Below are 19,775 nucleotides of genomic sequence, written 5' to 3'. Positions count from 1 at the left end.
AGGGCTAGCTTTGCGTGATGATGTGTCTTAAGTCTTAACATTAAAGTGCCTGTTGACTGAGCTATCCCGTTGCTATGGAATATCCATGATCTAAAAATCTTTGTGGTGCCATGAGGGCGATTTGAAGGCCAAGCTCCATAGAGACTGAAATTTTAAAACATTCAAAATACAAACATTTTAGTTTTAAAAATTCTAAAAACAAATATACACACAACAAGGATGTAGTGTATATGTGTGTAAAATTTCACAGTGAAATACCTTGAATTGTGAGCCGCATACAAAAATCATGGATTTTTATAGAGTGAACAATGCATGTGCTGAAAAGCCACATATTTATTTCTTTGAAGTCCTCATTTTAACATATTTCATAATGAAAATGTACACACATACTCCATAGTGTCTAAACACTTTTATATTTCTTTAAGGGGGAGTACTTCTTATGAGCTCGGCCTCCGTTTTGGCATTAGACATAGACATTCTTCCGTTTCCATCACTCGAACTCGCGACTACCAGATGTTGTCCCTTCCTCTTCCTCGCCACGCCGAAGCCCCCAACCCCAAGCTCCCGACCACCTCCGCCTGCCTCCTCCGCCCGCGCGGCCGTCTCCTGCTCGGGTCCAGCAGATGCAGAGCTGCCACGAAGTATCAGTCGGCTGAGTCCCCGGATGCTTCGAGCCTGCGCCTCGCCTCCGTGGCCGCTCCCTCCCCGCCCGCCTCTGTCCGACCCCCAGACGGCGGCGGCCTCCTCCTCCTCCTCTCCGTCGCTGCTTCCGCGGTACGGCCCCCTGCCCCGTGCTCCTCATTTTAAAGCTCGTATCAAGCTCTTAATCCAGAGCTTTATCCAAAACCGCTCGCTCAGATGATTTTTGCTAACTAACGCGTGGTAGACTAGTGTCACTGCACTGAAATAATGCAGGCATAGCAGATTCAGATTCCTAACCAACTTATATTTTTGTGTGCCCAACGGGTCTCTTTTAAAGCAATGTTCAGGGTGGAAAACTTACTCGAAACTGAAAGCATGTTTGGAATGCATCTACGTGCTGCACGTACGTTAGGATTGGCTTATGACAGATATAGGCTGAAGTTTTGTACCCTGATTACAATGGATACTTGTAGTACAAATATTCATGACTTTAGATTGTTTATTAATTGACATATCAAGGAAGTCAGCAGTCCTCCTGCGGGGGAAAAACGGAAGCCAAATGCTCTCCATTTTCCAATCTGAAAATAGCACGCCGCAAGTTAAGTTGCAGAAAATTCAGTCACTGACCCAGTCCATAAATAATATGTATGCATATTTTGAGTTTCTTTCTAGGTGCGCAGGTACTTAGTTTGGATGCAGGAGCACTTCCCATACAAGCGAAAGTGCTTTTGTCAATTAAATAGTTCTGATAAGAAAAAATCATTGCAAACGTATATGTTGGTAAAAAAGATAGTGATGGGAAAACTGCACGAGCATGGTTCATCCAAGTGAAAGTCGCAGTTTCTCTTGTGAAGAATACTTCTTATATAGAACCATATCTTGTCAGGTTTATTCTGGATAATTTGGCTCCCATCTTTAATTTGCGCTTGTCAGCGTCGGGAGCCTACTGTCTCTGTTGATCACAGTTACTATCTTATGTAGGTTGCAATATCTGCCAGCTTCATATTCTTTTCGGCGATTCCCTCCATGTTGGTAGGTTGGTCCATTCGGTAAAACTTAAAACTTCTAAATGAAACATGTAGCAACTATGGATATTGATATGCTAAACATTTTCAGGACTGTAAGAGGGCAGCAGAGTCTCTTGAAAAGTCATTTGACCTCACAAGAGAGAAGCTTCCTGAAAGTATGGCTTCAGTGAGACTAGTTGCAAAAGAGATCGGTGCCTTGAGTGTTGATCTCAGTGACCTAAGGCAAGTAACTAAACACTTCTCACACCTGTTTCCTTTAATCTTTTCTTTTATATATATTATTAGATGATCGGCTGATTTGCATATATGAAACTGCATTAACTCGAAGTGAATCTTTTCTTTTATATATATTATTAGATGATCGGCTGATTTGCATATATGAAACTGCATTGACTCGAAGTGACCTGGATGTGTAATTACTTTTGGCTATGGTAGTTAATTCCAGATATTGTTCACTTGCTGTATCTGCCATCCACAGACATAACTCTTTTCTGAGATTGTATTCTGATTACTGGATGCTGCCTTTTTTTCTTCTCAAGAGTACTAGATCGTGACTTTGTGTCCACACATGTTGGCAACTTTTGCAGTATTACAGTGTGTTGTGTAAAAGAGCTCAAATTCCTTAATAGGGGATAATTTCTGGATAACTAACAATATAACCATTCCCTAGATCAGTCAAGAATTGACGAAGGTTGTGAGGAGTTCCTTGAGCATTGTTCATACAGCTGACGCTCAACTTCGCCAGCTGGCAACCTCAGCCCAACAAGGTGATCTCTGCTCTGGTGGCATTAACTTCTACTCCATCCGTTCCTAAATATAAGTCTTTGTAGAGATTTCACTATGAACCACATACGGATGTATATAGATGCATTTTAAGTGTAGATTCATTCATTTTGCTCCGTATGTAGTCCACCTAGTGAAATCTCTACAAAGACTTGTATTTAGGAATGGAGGGAGTACATGGCTTACCCAGCAAAAAAAAACTTCTAACATGGCTTAAGAACCATGCCCAAGGTTTTTTGCCTTAGCATTTGTTCCGTTTTTTAGGAACCGCTCAGGGGGTGGCTAACCGGAACAAAGCAGTAGGTGAGCCATTGGTGGCTACTACTGTGAGAGAAGTCCGTGAGTTGATTGCGGACATCCGGTCAGGATTTGGAGCAGCCTCTGGCATCACCAGCCTTTTCATGTGGGCATCAAAAGTTTGGTCAAAGCGCCCTACGAATAACTCACAGTGAGATAACACGATGTCCCTGAATTTATCTCGTTACTGATGCTATGAGCATATGGTCTAACCAGGCAGGACATAACTTAGTCTTCCGCACGGCTATCGGCCACCACTCGTGAGGTCTAAGAGAAGGAGATCGCAGTTAGTGTGTCCTAAACTGGGTGAACTGAATTATGTGTGCTCATCTGTTGTTGCATCATCTTTGTTGATACTGAATAGTTTGATATTTCTGCTTGAAATCTTTGAATAACAGGTAATTTTTCAGTGTAAGTGTTGGTAGGGGCCGCGCGAACGCGTACCCCCTCTGTAACAAATTACGACGTCCACTCTCCCGGAGGGAGATGGTAAACCAGTGCGCCCACAAGGTGCTATGTAGGCCACTGATCTAGGCCATGAGACTTCTTGATCTCTCATCGACCCCGTCCAGGTAAGTGAGTTTCAAGGGAGCCCTTGGTGGTGTCTAAATAGTCGGCTGTAGCTCCCGATGATGCTCAAGTCCCCGATGTGGGACTAAACGTCCGTACAAGAATCCTGGTTTTTCTTTTAGCAAAGGTACAAGAAGGGCCACAAACCTGCTAACTCAGGCCCACCGTGTCTATTAGTAGTAATCCAGGCCCAATAAGCTGCAGCTTATACGTGCATCGGTCGGTGCTTGAGTTCGAATCGGGAACGGCTGCTTGCTTCGATTGCGTTCCCTCAAAGAGCGGCGGCGACGGAGACCGATCGACCAAGGGGAGTCTTCGATAGAGTTGATGGCGGCTAGGAAGAAACCCAATGCGAGGCCTCAAAGACCAGCCGTGGTAACGCCTGAGATGGGGATGGCTGAAGGGGCTGCGATGACAAGAAAGCTGACGCCTGAAGAAAGGGAAATGATTATGATCAGCCGGCCGATTCAGCCCAGGGGCGTCCGCCACCACTAGCACGTGACGCGTGTCCTCTATGGGCCGCTGCACCGCTCTACTCTTTCTTGCATCGCTCAGTTGAGTTGATCCTTCCTTATCCCATCCAGATTCCCTTTTCTCACTCATCTCCCCCCGTCATCTCTTTATGCGTGGTCATGCGTGGACACCTCCCCTGGCCGTCGGACGCGTCCACTACGACCACCGGCAGCGACAGGGCTGCAGTGGAGCGCCCGAGCTTGTCACAGTCCGACCGACCTCCTCCATGCAGTTTCCAACCATCACTGGCCAATGCGACGGCGACGATGCTGCGACATGCGTCAGCAAGGGTGGGCGGCGTTTATGCAGCATCATCTTCGTTGCAAAAAATTCAACAACATCAACTATGTTGCAAAAATGATGCACAAAAGAAAAAAAATGTTGTAAAAGTTTTCTGCAACATGACCTCTGTTGCAAAAGTTTCTTCCGCGACAGTCCCTATGTTGCAAGAAGACGAAGAAGAAAAAAAATCTGCAAGCTAACCTATGTTGTAAAAGTTTTCTGCAACATGACCTTTGTTGCAAAAGTTTCTTTCGCAACAGTACCTATGTTGCAGAAAGACGAAGAAAAAATTCCGCAACCTGACCTATGTAGCAAAAGTTTTCTGCAACATGACCTTTGTTGCAAAGATTTTTGCGGCACGACCTTTGATGCAAATGTTTCCGCAACATTACCTGTGTTGCAAAGATGAAGAACGCCACTCGGCCCTCGATGGACATAGGATCTGACGGTGCGCGACCCGACCGATCTTTTAAAAAGATCAGCCGGTGGACGCGTAGCAGCCCCCTTACTATTGTGTAAAAGAATTCCATAAGATAACGATAAGTATTTTCTAGATAAAACTATCACTTTCATCCATTAATTAAGAAGAGAATTGCATATCTCCCCCGACAGCCATTAGATCTGGCGTTATCCAACGACCCAACTCCTTTCAACCGAGCTCATATATTGCAGAAACATCTGTAACAGAAGTTGTGTTATAGATTTTTTTTCTTCAGCTTCACCTTTTTGCAACAGAGTTGATGTTGCGGAAAGAACTTTTGCAACATGAATGATGTTGCAGGTTTTTCTTGCAATGAAAAGGATGTCGCAGCAGCACTGTCGTGGTGTCGCCGTTTTGCAACTTCGGCGTTGTTGCAGAAACTTGTCGGCGTGCGAACGCACAGCCTAGTGGGCGCGGGCGTCTTTCGTTGCGCGAAGCCGACCCGACCGTGCCTTGACGCTGGTCTTGCACCGGCTTTGCCGCCGGCGACGAGGACCTCCGGCCGGGATAACGCCGCCGCGAAGGCGGCTAGGAGGACACGCATCGTTCTCCATGGACTTGTTGTGTCGTGGTCCCAGCCTCTCCTGGGCTCGCTAGACATGGCTCTTCCTGTCAGCACTACCTGGGTGGCTTCGACGGCGACAACTCGGGTCGGCCGCCCTTGTCACCCCACCGTGGTCTGGGAGGCCACCGACGATGGAGGTTGTGTCGTTGTCGTTGCCCTCCCTCACGGTTCTCTCCTGGTGGGTGGGCAACAAACCGTTGGTTTCAGTGTGCCTTTTGAAATATGAGTCCAGTTACAAAAATATATGTGGCTAGCGTTTTAGTGAAGATAATAAGGATGAAAGAAGAGATGTGGTGCGCTGCCATAAAGACGCGTGGCAGAGACATAGAACGCCGCGGACATTAGAGAAACGATTGGTGGATTGAGCAGATCTTTTTTCAAGGAGGCAAGTTTGATCATTCAGGGCTTTTTTAGGTGACTTCGATCGATCAGTTTTGTTTTTCCTTTTGAGCAGAGGATCCATCAGTTTTTTTTTCTTTAGAAATCGACCAGTTTTTTCTTTTAGAAAAAGAATATCGACCAGTTTTTTTAGGGTAAAGAATATCGACCAATTTGAATTCCTTCGAGCGTCATGTTCCCGATCCAAGAATTGCTTGGCCCGGCCCGCTAGGCGTCTCCTTGGAGCGCCAGAAGCCTAAACCGGCGTTCGCTCAGAAAAAAAAAATGCCTAAACCGGCGCTGAGAGCGAGCTCTCCGACATCGACGCCGAATTTGAATCGGAGGCAGTTTCTTGAGCCGATCGCGCTCCAATTAATACGCTGGCCAGCACGAACCCTCGATCTCTCTACGGTTTTCTCCTTTTTATAACCCACGGAGAGCGGCGGCGGCGACTGCGATCGATCGACCGACCGACCGTGCCCACGGTGCTCTGGAGAAATTTGAGATTCAGATTCAGGCGACAAAACGAAATCAGAGGAATCGGATTGTTGAACGAGGCGTGGCTGGAGAAGAAGCCGCTGAGGCCGATCGAGAGAGCGAAGCCGATGGCGGCGACGAAGAAACCCAAGGCCAAGCCTCAAAAACCAGCCAAGGTGACGGCTGCGAGGATAGCAAAGATGATGGCTGAAGGGGACGAGATGATAAGAAACATGACGCCTGAAGAAAGGGCCAGGCTTATTGCCGAGTCCATGGCTAAAAAATCGGCCGAGGAAGCTGCTGCGGCGAAAGATGAAGTTGGAGATGACGAGGAGGAGACTGCACCGACACAATGCGAGGAAGAATGGCTCGCTGCCAAGTTTCGCTCTATGTGGAGAAGATACCTAGCTCCCTGTGGTGTTACCTTCGACCAAACCAGTAAGCCCCCTCCCCGCTCAATCACTTTCCTTGATCCTTGCTCACGAACGTCCTCGTATGTTCTGCTTGTCACTCAATTTGATAAGATAAGTTGCAGCATATACATCAATGGATCTGAATTTATCTCCTGTAGCTAACTAATTACCTGCTTTATTTACATGTGATGTGGTCAATCTATGCAGCATCTATCCCTTCCATGCGTCATGTGAATCCTGCTTCGGATTGCTCGGCCAAGGCCATGGACACTCTGCAGATTATGTCAGTCAAAGTTGCAGCAATCAACGGGGGCTTGCACTGGCCACTGCAGGTGTTTGGTATCGTTGCCGCGCGTGATTACTTGGATCGTAAGCGCAATATTATTTTCCACCGGCCGAGGACTGACTGCCAAACCATCACCCAGGATGTTCGTATTTAACTCCTCTCTTGGTTTTGTCTTTAACATCTGATGAAATGAACATTATCATTTAGTTAACTGTTATTCTACGCATGCGCATGCAGGATTGCTACCTAGCACTGTCAGGTCCGACCCGTGCCATTGTCGTGTCATATGATCCTACATACCTTGAGGTATCGCTCAAAGTGAAGGGCGCTACTGAATCTGAGGATAAAGATTTAAGTGCTCTTGTTGTGGTGTTTAGAGCTGGAGCCTGTCCTCAAAGTGTCTTCCCTAGCAGGCTTAGCACGCTGGAAATTAATTTTGATCACATTTATCACTCGGTGGAGGCCACGGTCTTTATAAGAATCATTGGCGGGTCGTGGCCGGATGGCTTTCGGGGTGTATTTAGTGCTGCCTCCAGTAGGGATGACACCCTGCAAGTCAAGTTACTTGACTTTGAAGATGGTGGGTTGCCTGTTGACGCTAATGGTGTGATCACGCTCACACGACATGTGGTCTCTGCTGCGCTTCAGAGGAACCTGAAGGTTTCTGTAATGGCATTTCCAGTTAAGGAGGGATTTGCGGCAGAGGCCAGCGAAGCAGTTTTAGAACCTCATAGAGCCGGTGTAAGCCCCCCAGGAGTCAATCTCTGTGTTGGCTCGTGTAGTATGGAAGTTCGTGTTGCTTGGTCCTGTTTCTGTTGTGAGTGGTGACATGAGACCATCTTTAACTCATTTAATCTGTGTATTATATGTTGGTGTAGTGGTACTGTGGCATTTGTTCTATTGGTGTATGCAAGAAACCTGTTCCTAGTTTTGTAGTAGTGGTAATGTGGCATCTGTTCTAGTGGCAGGTGGTGTTTTAGTGGTGTATATGCTACAATCCTGTTCCAAGTAGTAGTGTTTTGTACTAGCTTCAGTGAGACTAGTTGGAAAGGAGATTGAGTGTGGATCTGGTAGTTACTTTCAGATGTTGTTCATTTGCTGTATCCAGCATCCATTGAGATGGCTTTTTCTGAACCTGTAATCTGATTACCGGATGCTACCTTTTTTCTTCTCAGAGTACTGGATGCTAACTCATGACTTTGTGTGCACACGGCTATTGGTCACCACTCATGAGGTCTAAGAAAAGGAAACCTTGGCCATTGTTGAGCACTGGATTATGTATATTCCTTGGAAATGGCAATCCATACGTCCTAGAGTTACTCCTAAAGTTATTGATAGAATTAGAATCAATTCATGGGCAGTACTCCCTCTATTTCTTTTTAGTCCGCATATAAGATTTGTCTTAAGTCAAACTTAGTAAAGTTTGATTAAGATTATAGAAAAATATCAACATTCACAATATAAAATCGATACCATTAGATGTATCATTGAATTGTACATATCTAGTATTGTAGATGTTGATAATTTTGTATGTAAATTTGGTCAAATTTTATGAAATTTGACTTAAGACAAATTTTGTATGTGAAGTAAGAAAGAAACGGGGGGAGTAGTTCGATTTGAAGTGTTTACAATCATTATTAGTGCATTTGTTTTTAATTCAAGAATTGGTAGGGGCCACGCCAAACACATAACCTCTCTACAATAAACGTCCACTCTACCGGTAGGCAGATGGTAAACCAGTGCTCCTACAACGTGCAATGTAGGCCATTGATCTAGGCCATGAGACTTCTTGATCTCTTATTGACCCGTTTAGCTAAGTAAAAAAAAGGTAAGTAAGTTTTTACGTCGCCCTAGCGTCTAAATAGTCAATGGCGTCTAAATAGTCAGCTCTCCTCTCGAGGGTGCTTCAGCCTTGGATGTGGGACAAAACGTGAGTATACAATAATCCTCGTGGCGACTTATTGGAAGTTGAGTGCTAATGCTGTCGTCTTTGGTAATTAGGGCCACTCAAACTTGCTAATTCAGGCCCACGTTGTATAGCTTAGTAGACGTGGCGGAGACTATGGCATTTAGGCCCGATATAAGGTGCAACTTGCAGATACAAAGCTTGTAATAAAATGCAAACAACCATTTTGGTATACCTCTTACAAAGGTCCCCCCCCCCCCCCCCCCCCACACACACACACCTTCTCTTGTTTGACAAATGACGCATTTGTGTGCGTCACTTGTCGCAACCTACAAACTTTCCTTTTTACGTTTTTTAAACGTTTTATCTCTTGAACCCTGCATCCAGATATAGAACCGTTTTCATTGTTGAATTTCTCGCGTCGAGATCTTCGAAACTAGATCCTATGTTAATAGGTTTCGATGGACTTTTTTCACGAAAAAAATGAAATTCGTGAGAAAACGATACCGAAAGATAAAAAAAACCCCAAAAAAAGAAGACAAAAACATGTTAGTGCAAAAAAATGAATACCAAAAAGGAAGAAAAAAACTGGAGCCTGGAAACATGGTTGTGCTTTTTCACTTTTTTTTTTGGAAGCATATGCTGTGATTTTTTTTTGGAGAAGCACAACGCGGAAACAAATCTATGCGCTTCTCGCGGAAGCAAATTAGTGCTTCCACGTGAAGCAAATCAGTGCTTCCCGTGCCAGCACATATTTTTCTGCGCAAAAAAAAAACTCCAAAACCTAGGGAAAATAGGCGAAAACCAAAAAGTTGAAAATCCCCGAAAAATAAACCCATTTAAAACCCAAAAATGCATCAAAAAAATAAAAATAAAAAATCCAGAGAAAGCATCCAGCACGCAACATGTAGTGGCGACTAAACACACCACTTGATGCGCTCCCAGACCACCAAAAATGACCCCAGGAGGTCGCCCGCAAGGGGTAACCGTTGGTTAGTTATTTGCAGACAAGAGGGAAACAAGCCTGGTACATATTAAAGGACCCGTCTGATTCCATGAAATATGGCCAGAAGTAAAATGGGCCTAAATGTTTACTACTCCGGTATATTGTTGTGCCTTAGCAGCCACTGCTGGACATGTTCATCTTCAATGCTCGTCCTCCGCACACAACTCCACCTCTCGCCGGGCGGCTGGCAAGAATCCTCCTCTCCGCGACCTCGTTTTTTCCCTTCTCCTCCAAGCATTGATTTGTCACCGATTTTTATGTGTCACTGCTAGAATGCCACCATTTCTTGAGACGGATACATAGGGAGAGATCGATCGCAGGCGACCGGAGACAGAGAGGATGAAGGTGCTTCTCACACGTGCAGGTGGCGAGCGGGTGATGCTTGCATCCTTCCGACGATGTGGAAAGCAGGTTGTCCACATTAAAAACAAGTCCCATTTTAAAGGTGCAACAAACTGAGCATGGACGAAGGATGCAGTTATTATCTTTCAACTTCTCTATTAACTTTACTTTTGTCTCTTCCTGAAGCATATAAAGGATTTATATGTATTTCTTCTTTAACCTCTATTTTTTGACAAATGTAACTGTTCAATCCCACTTTTTCATAAGGATGCTTCCTAGCATGTAGTTTATACATGTTGCCGCGTTATGATTTTCATGTTAATGTGAAGTTTAATGTTTATGTATGTTAGCATTTAGTTTAGTAGTACTTGTCTTAAGTAGTGACTTGCACATGTACTTGACAGTTTACCTGCATGAACCGATAAGATCTTGTACACACACACACACACACACACACACACAAAGAGAGAGAGAGAGAGAGAGAGAGAGAAAGAGAGAGAGAGAGAGAGAGAGAGAGAGAGAGAGAGAGAGAGAGAGAAGATCAATTGTAAAAGTTCACCGAAAGTACAAAGCATCTTAAACATAAAAAAAATTATATTGAGATTTTGAGACCACCGAACGATCAATACGTCTGCCAGAACGAGCCACCGCGCCGATGTCGCCACTCCTCTATCGGAGCCGGCTTGACCTTGTTGATGACAGTCGGGAACTCTTTATGCAGGTGCCCCTAAGGACCAACGTTCTGGAGCAGTAGTCGTCGCTGTTGAACTCTTGCATAGATCTGGAGCACTTGACATCAAATCTCGCCACATAACAAGAAACCTAAACCTCACCACCCAAAGGAGATGGCAGAAATCTACGCCGGACCTCCATTGTTTATGTCCAAACAAACAAACTTGAGGGAGGGTCGAACCCCGGAAGACAAACTCGAAGAAGAAATGTTGCCATCCACCCAAGCGCTGCACCTGCGAGGACTAAAAAAAACTAATGTAGACTACTAACTGGAGCGGAGGAACTGGGATTCCCCTCCCTGCCACCGGCTTTCGGAGCGACAGGCAGATGGGAGGCCAATCCACTGGCTCGCGGTGAAGTCTAGAGAGGAAAGTTTTCCGTAGCCGCCTAGGATTAGGGATGGAGACATGTAAACTACATAGGTTTCTTCTTCTTTTGTTGTCTCTTTAAGCCACTATTTAGTAGCTTTACAAAATCTTCACTAGTCATCAGGTGAACATTAAGCTTAATGCATGGAACAACATATAAATGCTAACTACATTGCAAAAATAACCAAAAAAATTCTACCCTTGTTTAAATAATTAAATACCAAGCCACCCCGCATCAAGGGCACATCATCCTGGTTCTAACTGGACGTGGATTTTTCAATCAACATATGTGGCATCCATGTTTGTCTTTGGATTTAGCCACTGACTTGGGTGTTGGGAGACTTTCGTATTCTTTAGTTGCTTTCATTCGCTCAGCTACATGCACACAAACTTCCCATTCCAAAAGAGGAACCAAAAGACAGAGCACAAACTGAACTCTCCTGGCTAACCGGTAGTTCTCCAAGCTATTGGTCCTGACATTCATCCGCATCTTGTCCATGATATATTTGCATCCCTTTCCGTTCCACTTTCCCCTTTTCTCCTCATGCTTGTCTCTCATTTTCCTCCGCAAGTCCATTTTTCGGTTTCGCCTACCGCCTTTCTGCTTCTTCTTCTCTAGAATGCCAGAGCGGCCAATAACAAGTTATAGATATGCCAACCTGGCACATTAACAACTAATTATTGGCCAAAACTTTGTCTTAATCAATCAAGAAACATGGTATAATTTGAAATGAAGGGAGAGTCACATTTATACCTTTGTCCAAGTTCCTAATTGCTCAATATCTATCCTGAACTCATTTGTTTACAGTTTTGAAAACGTTTGAACTTGTGTTTTCATATGAGATGTTAATAATGATAACTGAATTGTGCAAGTGACGTCCAGCAATTTCGGTGGTAAAACTTTACACCCATAAATCGATCCACCTTAATATCACACGACCTTAACTTGCCAGTTAGTAGTGCATAACCAGACAAATTGATTAATTTGTTTCTTCATTTATTTAGTTTATATGGTGGACGAATGGTGGTATAATCTCCACACTCATCAATCAATTGAGTGTTTACTAGTCTGAAACCTAGATCAATTTGTTGGACTAATCAACAGCTTACCTAGCTAGCTAATTAATACTCTAGCTCTGTTTTAAAAAAAATACTCTAGCTAAGACCACTTCCAATGCGTCGTCTCTTAACGTTAGTGTGTACTAGTATGTTAGATGTGTATATACAACTAACTCGATGCATTTGTAAATTTCATTCGTAGGTCAAGTACTATTTGTCATATACGAGACTCCATGTCTATAAGATTATCTTAGTCTAATTGAATGATGAGCACAAGGTTTGACGATCTATGTATTGATGTGTGTAGGGACGGTATCCATGAGTACGAGATAAGAGAAAACTTCATCCTATCCTATTCATTACTTTGTTTTAGGGGGTATCCTCTTCATTAGTTATGTGTCACATGGACAAAAAATCTGATGTACTAGCATCTCTTAATGTGTATTAGTATGCTTTTTTTGTGTCGCTAGTTTGTACTAGTATATATTTTTTATTTTGCAAGAAAGTTTGTACTAGTATGATAGATGCTTATATATATACAACCAACTCGATGCATTGTATCTTACATTTTTAGGTTAAGGGCCTGTTCGGCCTTCCGCCAGCTCCGCGGATCTGCGGAGCGCGTATATCCCAGCTCCACCTTTTCAGCCTGCAGCTCCGCCGGCTCCGCGAGCTGACTCGGGAGTGGAGGGATTCCGAACGCTCCCTAAGTAAGTATTTTTCATAGTAAACTTGATGTCTATTAAGATTATTTGAGTCTAACTGGATGACGAGTACGAGGTTTAATATACATGAGTACGAGATAAGAGACAACTTCATCATTTCCTCTTCACTAATAAGTTGTGTGTCACATGGACAAAAAAAATCTGATGTACAAGACTATGAGACAACAGAAAGTGAAGCACCGGGAAAAAGACCTAAATACTCCTGCTCCACTAGGCGGCTGCTCTGGCCGTAGCCGCCGCAGGTAAAATAAGCACCCTTTCGATTTCAATTGAAGAGATGAACTTTCGTGTAAGTAGCTACGAGGAACAGACAGGCAGCTACTAGACATCATATGGCACACATGCATGCCGGCTGCTAAGCAACGCTAATAGTAATGCATTGATTTCCATGCATCAGTTGCTTGCCTCCACGCCTACGTACATACAAACAGAGAGCAGGTGAACCTTGCTGTGGTCACTGTCAATTAGTTAATGATCACCCTGACATGGTACGAAACAAAGAAAATCACAGGTGACTACAATATACAACACGCTGTTGGTATAAGAAAATACAACCCCGATATGTTGATGTCCACGGTTTACCTAGCTTCCTGCATATTTTCTTCTTCCAAGAATTCCCTTCATTTTGGTCTATTTTTATTGTTATTAAATTATTTTTGTTTTGTATACACAGTTCCCCATTTTGCTAATGTCTCACTAAGGTTTTTATCGAGGTTTTGATCAGTCTTCAAAAAGTTCAAGAAGAGGTTTGACATAAACTCAAGTAGATCCAGAACTAGTGTAGAACTATCGACATAATCTGTATGAAAATAATGAAATCATGGTGAATTCACCGGAAGCCATATGAAACATACATTATTCTGAAACCACTATGAAAATCCACTGAATTACGTATCGAAACTATATGGACACAAGAAGCCAGAACTAGAGTCGCTAAAAGCCATATGAAACTTGCAACAATGACAAATTTGTTTTAGAAAAAAATCATCAACACTTTTATTAAAGTTTCAAAACATGTTTTTTTTGAAAATCCACTGACATACGTACCAAAAGTATGTGAAACCATGAAACCACAAGGGAAGTCGATGTAAGGCATATGAAACTTGCATCGATAAAAAAATGGTTTCAGAAAGTTTGATCAATGTCATTCCAATTTCGAAACATGAAAAACTATATTTTCAAAACATATTTAACACTGTTATTTTTTTTAAGATCTCGTCAACATAAAGATCATAGTGAAAATGGACTCCAAATTGGTCATTCGGCTCAAATTTATGGCCATGCCTAAGTATGAACATAAATTTAAATCCATTGGTTAATGGATAGGAGGGAGGGATGTTGAACGCGGGTTGAGTTATGCAAATTACGTACAAAGTTCTGCAAAAGATAAATGATAAATGTTTGCACACATCTCAAAGTGCTAAGGAACTTTAGATTGTCCTTGAATGTCCACATGCGAAATCCACGTTGTGGCGACATAGCCTCTCTTTCTATAAGTTTTGTCTCGCGTCTGCAGCTAGTTACTCCGGGTCATTGATGTAATAGGACACTTGAGCAGAGTAGCAGTTATTTGTTGAAAGTGCATGAAAGCATGCTTGCCTTCATGCTATTAATAAATTAATTACTTAGCGAGTGATAAACTCTCTAGCATCAACGAAAAAGACAAATACATGTTCCAAAAACTAAATAAATAAACATAGATAGATATCAAAGCATGCATGTAGGTAGCCGTCAGTTAGGCAGAAATATTAACTAAAAAATTGATAAGATTCACTCATCACTCATGCGGATCGAAGATCTCAGCTGCTACTCCACTAGCTAAATGGAACTAGAATATGTATGTTTTTTAGGGAATACCTAATTTTACTTAGGATCCCACCTAGTTATATATGGAATTGATGTGACATAATTTTCAGAAGTCTAAATGAAGACAAAAGGAAGAGGGGGAATAAAAGAAAAAAAATCAACATAGAAGGCCCATAAAAAGAAGCCACCATACTCTAGGGATGATTGTGCTAGTCCAACATGAACTATGAACCAACCCCTCCTCTCTAGTCGGCCACTGGCTAGTGCATGGACCTTTATTTAACCTCTCTTACCCTCCTACTACCATCACAATAGTACTTGGTCATTTGTCAACAACTTTTAGCCTATATGACCCTATCTACATGGACATGTACTCTAACTCCCTGCCACTAAGAACATAACCTAAAGGGAGAGGAATCCCATAAAACCAGCACGGCTTGGAGTTTTGGGTCAGCAAGAGACCTCGTAAGACTAGTACATCTCCGTTATTTGCAGAAAAACATGGGTCTTAAGCAAAGATATAATCCTAAAACCCGCCTCAAGCACTGCAGAAGGTTCTTACAATGAAATTATTAAAGACGGTATCATAGTGCTAGGACCAAGCCACGAGTAAAAAAATAATGTATCACTTCTCTCACATGAAAATATTGAGCGCTTGTGTGGTTAAGTGATTAAGGCTTGAAGAGAAAGAAAAATAAATGATATGCGGGTGCAGATTAAGATTCATAAGATTATTGGCGTGTCAACTCGTTGTCACGGAAGAAAGTATCGATGTATACCAACTTTATTTCACGGTGACACCTACACACATGCGGTTAATATTAAGTTGCAATCGGTGATGTTGTGTCTAGATTCGCCGGAGGGCATGTGGAGGTATGTTTCATCGGATCTTGTGAGATTTAGTCGGTGGTGGTTTTTCGTGAATTTGTTTCTTCGTTCGTGTGTTACATGTTTGATCCTTCCAATATACGACTCTTCATCGGCGGTGATTGCTGCTCTGGGGCCTAGTCCCATGGAATATTAGTATGATGTCTTCTCCACTGTCTATTGCAAAAAGGTTTGCCCGGCTTCGTTGAGGGAGTGACGATGATGGTTGTGTGCCTTCGGCTTGCTCTAGTGCTTGTAGTTGTTGCTAGGTTGTTCGTAGATCTGGTTGTAATTTTTGTTACCTTTATTCTCCTTTTGTAGTGTCATGATTAATTATTAATTATGAATAGGTAGGAAGTTTCTCCGGCAAAAAAGAAAGTACTGTTACGTTGCAGTCGCTAACGGGCACGCTGTGTATATATAAGATCCAGCGGCGAGCAAGCTAGTTTTCGCAGCAGCCTGCCCTATCTATCAGCACGGCAGTCGTGACTCGTGAACCTAGCTAGCTAGCTAGGCAGCTAGGCAATGGAACCGACGATGGCAGCAGCAGCATCAGGGGCGTCGGCCCAGTCAAGCAACCGGCGGAGCATGAGCTGGGGCTCCTCCATCTCCCACTCGTTCCGGCAGCCGGACACGGACGACCCGTTCAGGCGGGCACAGTCGCGCAGCGACAACGACGAGGAGAACCTCCGGTGGGCGGCGCTCGAGAAGCTGCCCACCTACGACCGCATGCGGCACGCCATCGTCCTCAACCAGGACGGCGCAGGCCTGGTGCACATCGAGCAGCTTGCCCGCGGCGAGGCCGGCCGCGCGCTCCTGGAGCGCGTCTTCCAGGACGACAGCGAGCGCTTCCTCCGGCGACTCAGGGACCGCGCTGACAGGGTGGGCATCGACCTCCCGGCCATCGAGGTGCGGTACCAGGACCTCTCCGTTGAGGTCGACGCCTTCGTCGGCAGCCGGGCGCTCCCCACGCTCTGGAACGAAGCCACTAACTTACTACAGGTATGTACCTTCCATACATACGTACGCATGGACCCTACGCACACTTGCATGCGTGGCTTGCTTGTTTCATGGCCTGCATCATCGTTTTTAATTCTGTCTCGTTTCAATTTTCAACACAAGACTCGTCATTTTTCGTCTGATCCATCCAATCCAAGGGCTGCCCGTTTGGGTTTCAACATACTGCAAGGCTAATTTTGTAGCAAACCATGTAGGTTTCAACGGCTAACGCACGCTTTGTTCGCCGTTCTTCACTTGTGGGATTACTTACCTTTTTTTCTTCTATTACTATGTTATTGCAGTCGGTTGTTTCGTTTTCGCTTTATCTATGCTGGCTTGGATTTTATTTGTGTTCTGGTCTTGGTTTTTTTTCATTTGTATATGGTGTTGGGCTGATATTGGAGACGATATTTGTTTGAGAGAAGAGTAAAGTTGTTAGGTGCGTGATTGTGGAGATATTAACACATTTCAGCCTCGGTCTCAGCTCTTATTCTACGTTGAAACTGTAAATTATTGTTATAATGCTCACATGGGCCGATCCATGAGGCTCTTGCTCGCTCGGCTTGGCTCCCTACCCCGCTTAGCAATTTTTCTACTCACTCCACTGCTAGCTTAGAAAAAACCACCTATCGTATTTTTTTAATTTAAAGAAGTTCATTAAATCAAAAGAATTCAAGTATTTTTAAAAAATCTTGAAGTTTAAAAAAAGTTGCACATTTAAAAAGAGGAATTTAAAGAAATGTTTTGCGAGTTACAAAAATATTTGTGGATTTCAAACAATGTTCGTGAATTTCTAAAAGGTTCAAAAAATTAAAAATGTAATGGAATTTAAAATTCTTGTTGAACTTTGAAAATATTCCTGAATTCAAAAACATATTCGTATTGTTTTTAAATTTTCATGACTTTTAATAAATATTCATGAATTAGCATGTGAAAAAAATAAAAGGGAAAAAGGGGGACATAAAATCTAAAAAAAGAAAAATAATAAAGAAAATAGAAAAGCAGGAAAAAAACAAAAGAAAAACTATTATAACCGGTGTAAAATACCGAAAAGAAAGAAGAAGAAAACATCATACACTGCCCTCTCAAAATCGGGAAAACCGGCTGGCCCGGCGAGAGAGACCCTAACAGATGGGCCCATAACATATCCCACAATCCCCAATGCGCCAGGTGGCTTCAAATCTAGAGAGCTTAGTATCTTAGCAGATGTCTTAATCTAATAGAGTAACTATATACTCTCTTTTTGCGATGGGACTACCAATATACTTCACTTTGAAAAATTAGTGCATGTAGAAACCAAATTAGCCAAAAAAAACTCATGGAAACTGCGTTTGGATCTCTTTGGAGTGAGCATGTGTCATTCATTAGTCAGTCCACGGCACAACACAACACATGTGGCACGAAGGGAAGACTTTAGAAAACATAAAACCCTAGCAAAAATAAAATTACAAAGAGACCTTTGGGGGTCACTACACACAACACCGTCCTTGCTCATCGCTGTAGGTCGTAATCATCGAAGCCACAACAAAAAGAAGAGTATGTCCATTACGGCCTTATCTATGGAAGCACCAGAATGTAACAAATTGTGTTGTGAGCTGAATATGTAGCTCACTACAAGCCAAGGTCTCGTGGCGTGTCGGTCGAGACCTTGATAATGATGGTTGAAACACTGATCCGTTGCCTCCACTCAACGAGGTTGGAGGAGAGGAGCAAATTCGTCTGCCTCTATTCACCAGTCGTTCACCAAAGCACTCATCCTTTTAAGAATGACTCTAGTGTCGCACCTAGAGGAGTGTACAATTATTGTCCCAATAACTCCTGAAAAAATTGACCCCGCCTTCCAATGTCGCTAGAGGAGACACTATAGATATGCAAACGAAGCCAAATGAACAAAAATTCCAAGGGAGGCATTGTTATCACTAACACTCTAGAAACCCTAGGGAACCCTAAATCCACCACGCCGAAGGAGCGGTGAAGAAACCACCCTATATCCAACTAACCCTATCTTTGGTGGCCTTCAGAAACAAGCGACATCTATCCTGTGAGACCGTCTTATGCAGCACGTTTGGCAGGCCAGGAGGTGATCCCTGTGGCAAGGCTTGTGTGGAATTTGAGAGCCCTTCTAAACTACAGGTTATTTGTCTGGCTTGCTACGAAGAATCTTTGTTGGACCTCTGATCGCCTAGCACATTGTGGACTACCACACCAGGCGGCATGTTCGTTATGCGACTAATACATGAGATAATTGATCATCTCCTAGTCGGTTGCGTCCTTGCCTTTAAGGCCAGTTCTTTTGATGGCTTCTAGAATAAGCTGAAATAAGCTGCCCCGTACCTAGCCTATTCTACAAGCCCAACCAATTTTTTTAGAAGCCTAGTGGTTGAGACTTGATTAGTATGCTTCTAAAATGAAATATTTGGTTGCGCTTCTAGAATAAGCTGGGTAGGGGGAAGCTTATTCCGGAAGCCCAAAAAAGCCAGGAAAAGAACTGGCACTTAGTGTGGCTTGGGGTACTCTATGCTTGTGTTAGAGCCGAGTGGGTGCCTTGAGCCAATGACAGACTCGTCGGCTAGGGTTCCTCGTGTTTCGAGGTTGCCTCGAAGGACTTCTGAACGATCCTCACTATCACGCTCTTGGAAGTCTGGAAGCATAGGAATACGGTGATGTTTCATCATGTGGTACCCGCCGCGGATGTGGTCCTCTCTGCCGATGATTGGGAAGGGAGAGTGTGGATTGTGGCTAGGCTTCTGCGATCAGATGGGGAAGCCTTTTGCTCATCGTTAGCTAGGCTGAGAGATTCTAGATAGTGCCATTGGTGTTTTAGGTAGATGGATGATGTGATTTGTGCATCTTGTCGGGATGTACGAACATGTTATTTTAGCTGAGTGGTCTTACTCCTTATTCTCTAATATATGATACGCACTAGAAAAGAAGGAAAATGAAATTAAAATCATAAATAACAGCATATATACAAAAATATATTTTCAATAAAGGATAGCCAGAATACCACTAGGTAAATCCTTTCAAATACCACTAGTGATAACCAAAGTGCCAAAATATCCCTAATGTCAAACAGAGACTAACATATTTCAAGAAATACACATATGCTCCTTGCTCATCTCCCTCGGTCCAGAGGAAAGTATACGACAATGCATCTTTCTTAGGGTCGAGATTTAACAACATCATTCAAGCACGTGACCATGTGAATCAGGAAAACAACTGCAAGAAGGAATACTCTGTAGACACCATA

At 43.4% G+C, this 19,775-nt stretch overlaps 2 protein-coding genes and 2 non-coding genes across 4 annotated transcripts; 2 read left to right on the top strand and 2 right to left on the bottom strand.

Moving 5' to 3' along the window:
- Positions 1-463: 463 nt before the first annotated feature.
- Positions 464-3,159, top strand: LOC123150169 (uncharacterized). Its single transcript, XM_044569995.1, has 5 exons — positions 464-774; positions 1,624-1,674; positions 1,759-1,892; positions 2,346-2,437; positions 2,718-3,159. The coding sequence occupies exons 1-5, from the start codon at positions 514-516 to the stop codon at positions 2,903-2,905; spliced, it is 726 nt and encodes a 241-aa protein (XP_044425930.1). The 5' UTR covers positions 464-513; the 3' UTR covers positions 2,906-3,159.
- Positions 3,160-3,171: 12 nt separating this feature from the next.
- On the bottom strand, positions 3,172-3,330 carry LOC123155283 (U1 spliceosomal RNA). Its single transcript, XR_006477335.1, has one exon. It is a non-coding gene; the product is annotated as a U1 spliceosomal RNA (small nuclear RNA).
- Positions 3,331-5,707: 2,377 nt separating this feature from the next.
- LOC123151509 (uncharacterized) lies at positions 5,708-7,845 on the top strand. Its single transcript, XM_044571207.1, has 3 exons — positions 5,708-6,454; positions 6,637-6,857; positions 6,953-7,845. The coding sequence occupies exons 1-3, from the start codon at positions 6,145-6,147 to the stop codon at positions 7,541-7,543; spliced, it is 1,122 nt and encodes a 373-aa protein (XP_044427142.1). The 5' UTR covers positions 5,708-6,144; the 3' UTR covers positions 7,544-7,845.
- Positions 7,846-8,382: 537 nt separating this feature from the next.
- Positions 8,383-8,536, bottom strand: LOC123155050 (U1 spliceosomal RNA). Its single transcript, XR_006477182.1, has one exon. It is a non-coding gene; the product is annotated as a U1 spliceosomal RNA (small nuclear RNA).
- Positions 8,537-19,775: the final 11,239 nt, after the last annotated feature.

This window comes from Triticum aestivum, chromosome 7A (genome assembly GCF_018294505.1).
Source record: "Triticum aestivum cultivar Chinese Spring chromosome 7A, IWGSC CS RefSeq v2.1, whole genome shotgun sequence".
In the NCBI taxonomy this organism is placed as follows: Eukaryota; Viridiplantae; Streptophyta; class Magnoliopsida; order Poales; family Poaceae; genus Triticum; species Triticum aestivum.
Note: the sequence above shows the minus strand (reverse complement) of the source record. Positions and strands in the feature narration are given on the sequence as shown.

What these genes read in the sequence shown, in the direction of transcription:
- LOC123150169 (XM_044569995.1), top strand. Translation starts at nt 514, where the DNA reads ATGTTGTCCCTTCCTCTTCCTCGCCACGCCGAAGCCCCCAACCCCAAG. An exon ending in CGGCGATTCCCTCCATGTTG is followed by an intron (nt 1,675 to 1,758) that starts GTAGGTTGGTCC and finishes AAACATTTTCAG; the next exon opens with GACTGTAAGAGGGCAGCAGA. An exon ending in GGCAACCTCAGCCCAACAAG is followed by an intron (nt 2,438 to 2,717) that starts GTGATCTCTGCT and finishes TCCGTTTTTTAG; the next exon opens with GAACCGCTCAGGGGGTGGCT.
- LOC123151509 (XM_044571207.1), top strand. Translation starts at nt 6,145, where the DNA reads ATGGCGGCGACGAAGAAACCCAAGGCCAAGCCTCAAAAACCAGCCAAG. An exon ending in TGTTACCTTCGACCAAACCA is followed by an intron (nt 6,455 to 6,636) that starts GTAAGCCCCCTC and finishes CAATCTATGCAG; the next exon opens with CATCTATCCCTTCCATGCGT. An exon ending in GCCAAACCATCACCCAGGAT is followed by an intron (nt 6,858 to 6,952) that starts GTTCGTATTTAA and finishes ATGCGCATGCAG; the next exon opens with GATTGCTACCTAGCACTGTC.